This window comes from Anabas testudineus, chromosome 3, assembly GCF_900324465.2.
Source record: "Anabas testudineus chromosome 3, fAnaTes1.2, whole genome shotgun sequence".
Classification (NCBI taxonomy): domain Eukaryota; kingdom Metazoa; phylum Chordata; class Actinopteri; order Anabantiformes; family Anabantidae; genus Anabas; species Anabas testudineus.
Window position 1 is genome coordinate 17,418,220 of NC_046612.1, and position 8,844 is coordinate 17,427,063.

General features: G+C 41.1%; 1 protein-coding gene across 1 annotated transcript; it reads left to right on the forward strand.

Moving 5' to 3' along the window:
* Positions 1-5,561: 5,561 nt before the first annotated feature.
* On the forward strand, positions 5,562-7,676 carry socs4 (suppressor of cytokine signaling 4). The gene is made up of 2 exons (XM_026378867.1): positions 5,562-5,636; positions 6,472-7,676. The coding sequence occupies exon 2, from the start codon at positions 6,492-6,494 to the stop codon at positions 7,674-7,676; it is 1,185 nt and encodes a 394-aa protein (XP_026234652.1). The 5' UTR covers positions 5,562-5,636; positions 6,472-6,491.
* Positions 7,677-8,844: the final 1,168 nt, after the last annotated feature.

Genomic DNA, 8,844 nt, shown 5'->3' on the forward strand with positions numbered 1-8,844 from the left:
TTATAGGCAGATTTTGTTTACCATATACACTCTTTGTGTTAAGTTAATCACCTCCATACTAAATGTACAGACATAAGATACTAGAAATTGTAACTGAAGCTTAAACAAGTAACTTGAAAGCAAATCAATTTCCCAAAATGTCCATTAAAGCAGTGTCAGAAAGAGAAAATTATTCCAAGCTTGTGGGTCTTCAGCTGTGAAGCTGCATATTAAATATGAAGGGAAAGCATCTGTTTTCTCTTGCACTTGTGATTCAGTGACATGCAGCAGTAATAAGTAATTGTGTTAGCTTGTTGGAGTCCCATCCTCTTTATCCTCTTAATATTGATTCAGACGCACTGCTGTGATTTCCTGTTGGGGCGTCTTTTACATGATAAGCTGATGAAGTGTAAAACAGTGTCGACTCACATAATGTGTACATAATGCTGTCTCACCCTTGGAAAAAAAAACAAAAAAACAAGGGAAATGCTCTGAAATTGGAAAAAAGATGCTGCTGCTCCCAGTTTCTGTTCATCAAATCACAGTAACAAACAGCAGAACAAGGCCAGGATGATGTGCAATTACAGCACTGTGAGTGTGAGCGTAAACTGCTTTCTGATCTCATAAGAAAAATCAAGGATCTAATGGACAATGTGGTTTGATATTATATATTATATATGTAGGTAAAGATATACACTTCAGTGGCCTACAGTATGTCACCATCCTTTCACTTCATAAAAAGTTAAGGAACTTAATCTAAACTTTAAAGTCTCTGATGCCTTGTAGTTAAAGTCTACATATAAACAGGAAAATGCTTACATATACTATACGGGGACTGCATTTGTGTAACTATATCCATACAGCACTGAGTTTGTGTGTATGTACTGAATCCAGTGACCAGCCTGGCTTGGGTTACACTCTTTCTAACATGACGGAGAGGATAAACCTCTCTGGATGCACCTTGCTTGCGGGAAGCAGAGCGACTGTAGGCAGAAATAAATCTCCCCTGAGGAAAGTCGATACAGCAGCTCACATGTCTGCAGCAGATAAATATCCAGAGCCGTCTGCATCTTAGTGGCCACGAAACACTATGTATATGAAACACACAAATAAGTGCCATCTTAACATGTGGGAGAAGTACTCAAAGGAAGTAAATGAAGTAGATGAAGTAGTAGTAGAAGTAGATGAAGAAGTAATGAAGCACTGTATTTTTAAAATGTGCTCTAACTAAGATTTAGGGCATTTAGGTGCATTAAGTTCTTCAAAAGACAAAAGCAAGACAAAAGAAAGGAACGTGACAGAAATGAATGAGGTGAAAAACATTTATAACACACAGTAACTGAGTTTTAAAGGCAGTTACTGGAGAGAGCTGAGGCTGAGATCATCAATCTGTGTATTGGCAATTAAGTGGCTAAGTGTATATTCAAATACCGAAATGTTAAACTAATAGTAAAAAGTTTCATTCCTGTAAAGCTACTTACAGCGTTGGATCCTATTGGCAACAGCCTCAAACAGCAAATGTATTGGCTTGGTCATAAATAAACAGCAGATAAGGTGTTTAGTAAAAGTACAAACCTTTAAGAACTCATCAACTGTTCATACTACATCAGTAGCTTTCAGCGGTGGAGCTCCTCTCGCAGACACATCCTGCATTACTTCATTGTAAACCCACTGAAAAACAGTCTCAAATAAGCGACTGAAGTGACACTCACTTATTATCTGACTGAAGGCTGACCAATCAGAGCTTAGGACTCACTCACTCGTCGTACAAGTTTGATTTTCCACTTTTCGTCCAAATGTCATCTGATATTTCTGTACAAAATCTTTTAAATACTGCAAAATCTTCTCTTACATAGATAAACGTATGAATTCAGCCTGCATGCAGTAAGTTAATCTTCACTCCAACTTGATGTATTTTGTTTGTTTGTGCTTTTTATCATGTTTGTTTACTCTCTGGATATAATAGTAATGAATTAATGTTCTGCACTTTTAATGATCACTAGGAGGAAGATGAGATTCTTCAACCAAGTTTAAAAGCCTCTGCAATATAGTCAAATGTTTTGGAAATGCAACCTGCATTACAAGTGTAAAAATACCCCAAACTGTAACAACCCTCTCAAATCTATTCTCAAAAAATTGAATATTTCTTCAAGTGAGATGTAATGAGACCATGTGGTATCGTGAGTGAGCGATTCGGCACAGCTGTTGGTCAGCAGTGAGCTGATACAGATCACTGGAAACAACCAAGACCAGTGGAGCCAGAGACTCCCAGCTGATTCAATTTACCATCTTTGTAATTCACATGATCGTGCTGCCTCCCAGCTGACACCACATGACTGGGGCAGAGGCTATGGTGTGATGTTTCAAGGACGAATGCATGCACAGAAATGGTTAACAAAGGCAACAATAGATCTCATTAGATCTCATTAATACTTAAATAGATATACAATACAAGTAAGACAGAACATAAGATTAATAACATTAATAAATAACTAAGTTTTCCGTTTTATAACCCAGTGAAATGGTCAACATCCTACAAACAGTGTGCAGACAAGAGATGTGAGTGGTTTTCATTGGATAAAATTGATGAAAACAGGAAACTGTGGGTATAATATTATCTTATTATATATTTATTATATGCTTATTAGTGTTTCTGTTCCTGTCCTTCGCCATACTTTTCTCTTCCCGTCATTTTATCACAAGTTCATCTTGGTTTCATCAGTCCAGAGGGCGTTAAAAGTGTTTTGTACGTTGTTTTGAAGCATCTGTATTTAGATTAATCAAACCGTCTCTTGACTGTGAACTTAAGAAATGTTACAAACTCATGTATTGTCAACTCCCAGAACAGGGTGACATTCAGGTGAAAGTTAGGCTTCTGTTGAGCAGATTAAAAAAATGTAAACTAACCAAAACTATATCATTAGATTTACTGTATCTGTGTATGTGCAGCCAGTGCTGAGTGCAAACAAAGTGCATCTGAGACTGTAACACCTACATTTTGTAGGTTCCCCCTCAGATTTTATAAACGTTAATGAAAACTCTCATAGCTTTCAAATGAAGACACAAGCAGAGCGTAGTCTCCACTCATTCAGGGCAGCATCAATTATTCATAAATGCTCCTGTCGGGTGTTCTGCTCCAGGGATCGATGTCTCTGTAATGTGGACTGATACAAGCCCCTGGATGAGGCCTGGATGCAGCAGGTTAATGGGCCGACTGGATTTCACTCTGCTTGAGCCTCTTCCTGAACAAAACTCTGCAAACACTGACATATGTTATCTAGACCACAGTATGTTGTGTGATACTACTGTTGGTACTAGATACACAGAGATGCCTGGAAATGGATGTAGAATAATATGGACACAAGGTCAACGGGATTCTGAAGGAAGTCTGGAAACACAGAGTTTGCTGCTCATCACCACTGTGGTGCTATATGCAGCCTTTAAAGTCAGCTGTGGAAACTTTAGGGCACATATATCACAAGTAATGACACATGTATGTCATCATTGATGCCAGTATGGTTTTCGTTTTTTGTATTCTTTATTTTACATCCTACATCTACATCCAACTGTACAGTCACAAACCCAATACTATCTCTGTATTTAAAAATAGAACAGGAAAAAGAAATCCGCACAGTGATACTTTGCTCAGCCACCAGCTCAGATGTTTTAACTTTATTGGTTTGTTGTAGCATTTCTTAAAAAATAAAAACTAGTAAATGCTAACGTGCAATTCTGACGACTTTTCTATTTCTTGTTTCAATTGAATAATTGAGTCTTTTTCAGATCATATTTTTCTCTCCACCGTGGTCCACCGCCACCTCACAGTTTTTTCTCCAAGCCTTTATTCCACTAAATCAATATGTGTTACCTTCAGTGGCCCAGTTGAATGTTTCATGAAGATTGCAGTAAATGCTGAATTTCTGAGAATCTGTGAACGACATGATGAAAGTGTTGCCAACACACAGCAGTCCTCCTTTGATGGCATGAGATTACTTCTATGGATGACAGTGTTGGCTGGTCAGTCTACCACATTGGTCTGGGCTTAATCATCTCAACAACTATTGGATGGACTGTGAAGACAATTTCAGGGTGTAGCCAGAAATTTGAGCCCTGAGCATTTTGGATATTTGTCAGCTCTCATACATCAATATGATAATATGATAGTATACATCTATCTATATAATAACTGCAGTGATCCCTTGATTTCAAATCAAAGATTTTACAGTATTTCTTCAATAATTGGGTTTATAACCAAATTTCTTAATAATGATGACATCTTGATCTGTATTCTACTGCTGTACTTTGTGCTGAATTGCACATGTTAGCATACTAAGACTCTAATTAGGATGTGTCAAACATTATACAGCCACCTGGGCCTGCTAGCTGTGAAGCAGTTACAGTGGCTAAAAAATGTGAAAGTAGTTTTAATTTGTTCTTTGAAACAAATTGTTTTTTTTTCTTGGTCTTTCAAATCCCTTCAGCCAAAGTCCAGACTCCACTGAGTCTGCAGTCAAACAAATTGACCTGTTTGATCACCAGAACATGTGGTGTTATCATCCTGCTGCGTTGTGTCATAATGTGCACACCATTAAATATTCAGTTAAGAGGAAGCTGAGTGTCACTACATTATCCGAGATGTCAGGCATTTATTGATGACTATTCTCCTTCTCTTAGAGCCTAAAGGACACACACATGCACTAAACTACTGGGAGTAATATTATTTGTCTGATAGATGTAATCTGTTTGTTTCATGAATTATAGATCTTCCAAAATGTCATCCAGACCGAGCAGCCAGCTCCTACTCACACACTGTGAGCATGACATCACCTTGACGGATGAGTCCTTTCAGCATCAGCAGTAGGCTGCTAGCTGGAAGTTTTTAACAGAGAAAGTCATTATTGAATCGATAAGTGAAGCTCTTTAAAACGCTTGGTTGTTTCGCAAACCTCCCTTTTTGGTCCGAGCTCGGGTCCGGCACCAGGGTCTACACCTGGTGGGGTGGAATGTCCTCTGTATAAGATAAAAATGTGCTTTCAGTGACAGTGAGCATACTGTGATACAGTTTTAATGCAGCTGGATGTGAAGTCTGCTCTTTATGATCTCTCTGTGAGAGTTTTCTTGAGATGTCACCACTAGAACTAAGACCCCTGCTCTGCTGTTCAGCAGGTAATGTGTAAAGCATCAGAGGCTGCTGGTAAACCTAGAGACTGGGCCTCTGATGAAATTAAATGGCTCAAATCAGCATGCAGAAATAAAATTACAAGAAGAAATAATTCACTTTGTGAATGAAAAAACACTCCGACTGCGGCGGGTTATTTTTTAGCTGTCTGTTTTTTTTTAGGAGATGGAATTTATCAATGAATGTTTAAAGGACAGAAGAGGATGTCTCAGTGCCATTAACTTGAGACCACCCTCCCCTTTATCCCACCCACTCCTTTCCTGGCTCAACCCCACACCACCTCCCAACATTCATTCAGACCCAGCCCTGGTGGAAAGGAAACTGCTGCCCCTCAGGGATTTGGCATCATAATTATATAGGAAGCAGAACAGTCTGCCGTCTGGTAGAGCTGGAGAGGCTTCAGGCTGGTCACACGTCCACTAATGCGCAGTGAACAACTGGTCCCACCGTGGATGTGGAGCTGTCCACTGTGTGCAAGGTAAGGTAAGATAATCTCTTGCAATAATCTCCAGAGAGTTGATCAGAACAGAACATGATTAGCAGCCTGGGATGTGAAACCTCCTGCTGCTCACAGTCTGTTCTGTTAGCTTAGATTGTCATTTTCCAAAGTCGCTGACAATCCGCAAACTGCTGCTGGTGCAAATATCAACATAACTGACGTTGGAAAACAGCAGCTTTGGGCACTGTTTAACAAAATCTCCTCCTTGATTCATCTCAGTCTAGAGATGTTAGAGAAGAAGTTTCTGTCGTTTTATGGAAACTGATCCATTTTGGTTTCTAATTTGAACCTATTAGTTTTGATTAATTGTGTTAAAAAGCAGTCTTGCACATTTCAAAATGAAGAAAGTTTGCTTTTTGGTCAGAGTGTAACTGGGGTGATTCCTATAAATAGGTTAAAAAAGTGAGTGTGTGAATATTTTAAATTCGATTCGATGAGGATGTGCTCTCTCATATGATTGTATATGCCACCATTAAGGTCCCAACTAAAATGTTTGTGTAGAGAACACTTATAAAATCAATCTCTCAGGAACCGGAAGGGCTTTGCAATAAAGCCAGTAATGACATTTTCTGGTGCTATAGAGCTCTCTTTGTTGAAAAGAAAGGTTAAAAACGTTGTTAACTTTTCTCTGGAGCTTTACATTTGTGGGATAGCTGGTGGGGCGGCAATGTGTCTGTTTCTTTTACTTCCATTTTCCTTAGGCTACTTTTTTTATATGACACGTTTTGTACTGATACTATTTCAAATGTATACATTATTAATGATATCAGGCATGTATCTATAATCCTGGTCTGAATCTGGTGTCTATTTTCAGAGTAAGAAGAGGAAACAGACATGTCAGACAAGAAACCACGAGTCTCAGACACACGTCCCAAATGTGGCCTCCGCAGCTGGAGTGCAGACAGTTACGTTTGGCGAGGGAAGAAGCGCTCCCGGAGTGCTCGCAACGGCTCGAGTCCTGGAGGGCTGGAGACAGAGGGGACGGAGGAGCAGGGTGTGAGGTCAACATCCTGTCCGAGGTGGCGCAGAGAGAGAAAGTGCAGCTGCAGTGCTCTTGGGGATGCGCTGACATCTGCAGACATTGATGTAGTGTGTCGGAAGGCTTTGTCCCGGCGCTCTCTAAGGCAGAAGTTTCAGGATGCTGTGGTCCAGTGTTTTCCTCTGCGATCTCACCATCACCACCATCATCATCACCACCATGCGTCGGGCTCTTCACGCCCCTTCTCGGTGCTCTTCTGGTCCAAGCGTAAGATCCACGTCTCAGAGCTCATGCAGGACAAGTGTCCCTTCTCACCCAAATCTGAACTGGCCAGATGCTGGCACCTTATAAAAAATCATGCCACCCATCCAAATGTCCTCAAGGATATGGAGGTTCCTCTCAGACCCAATGTATCATCTTCCTCCACCTCCCCACCACAGACTCCCCTTTCCTGGGAGGACATCTGCTGCTCCCCTGGGCCTGGAAGCACTAGTCTGGATGACTGGGACCCTTCTTGTCCTGGTGGGGCAGAGGGCACCTGCAGCCACACTGACTACATCCTAGTCCCAGATCTCCTACAGATCAACAACAGCCCCTGTTACTGGGGCGTGTTGAACCGATTTGAAGCAGAGGACCTACTGGAGGGCCAACCCGAGGGAACATTTCTGCTCCGTGACTCTGCTCAGGATGAGTTCCTCTTTTCAGTCAGCTTTCGGCGCTACAGCCGTTCCTTGCATGCACGCATTGAGCAGAACGGCAAGCGTTTTAGCTTTGATGTGCGTGACCCATGTATGTACCGGGATCCCAGTGTGACAGGACTACTGAGACACTACAGTGACCCAGACACCTGCCTCTTCTTTGAGCCCCTCCTTTCCCGGCCGCTACCAAGGACCTTCCCTTTCTCTCTTCAGCACCTGTGCAGAGCTGTGATCTGCAGCTGCACCACCTACCAGGGCATTAACAGCTTGCCACTGCCACCTCAGCTCAGGGACTACCTCCGACAGTACCACATCAAATGTGACGGGGCCTGCGCTGTGTGACAGTCCAAAGCAGGACGCAGTTATTGCCATTGAATTCAAGGGGCTTTGGTGCAAATCTAAAAGGTGCCGAACAGGTTTATTTTAAAGATGTGTGTTGATCGTACTGCATCAGTGCAACTAAGCTTACAATGGATCATCAGCTATCTCTAAAGGTCTGAATCCATTTACTGTAAGAACACATGAACATAATGTATTTCACATCATCCTAAACACAAAGGGATGATTTGAACCCTGGATTTAGGTTTTCAGTTTCCAGCCATTTTAACAGGTACTGGGATCAGGGTCCAGTTCAAGGGACAGGAAAGCCACTGCTATAGTAAGAGTACAGTGAGATTCACTGAGGCACTTATTTTGTGAACATCTGGGATCTCCAGTAGTCACAAGCAAAACCGCACCTTTTCCGGTACCTGACTGACTCCTTTTATGTACCTTAATATCAGAAAAATGTGATGCATCGCCGTGTCCCTATCCTGTACACAATCAATACTGTCGACAGTTAGATACACAGAGACTCCGTAAGTATTTTAAACTATTAACTAAACAACATTTTTAGACCTCTTCCTTATTAGGCAGTGACTGGTGTCTATTACATAGCTAACAAGTCACAAAACCAAATGTATTTCCAGACGTTGTATGAGATGTGGTTTTAGGCTGTGTAGTGATGGATACTCACAATGTTTACCCCCTCACTGTGTTGGTAATCAATATGCATAAGAGAGAGACACAACGTCACAAATGTCATCTTTCAAAGGCTAATCTAAGCAAAAGACAATATCAGCTTCTAAAAAAGGGACTTTCTATTTCATTCAATCCAACTGTCCTCTTCTTTGTATCCACAAGATGGCAGCACAACTGCACTGGTCAAGAGTTTGGAAGACAAATCTCTTTAACTGTTTGTCTTCACACCCTCAACTGGCTCTTCACCATTTAATCTTAGCTGACAGCTCCTCAGTAAATAGATATTTTACCTTCTCTACAGATTTCACAGGCGGCCTATAGTTACACCTACATCGTGAACTGTAAAGCTAGATAGTTCAATCTTAATGAATATGCACTAAAGGTTTTAATTTCCAACCTGACACTGAGCACAGATAAACTTTCCTCTCTCATTAGATCAATGTTAGAGGTCTTCACAGACAATACATCACTCTTCACCATGAAGCACATC

Bases quoted from the DNA above. Each gene is read 5' to 3' on its own strand.
- socs4 (XM_026378867.1), top strand. From the start codon at position 6,492: ATGTCAGACAAGAAACCACGAGTCTCAGACACACGTCCCAAATGTGGC.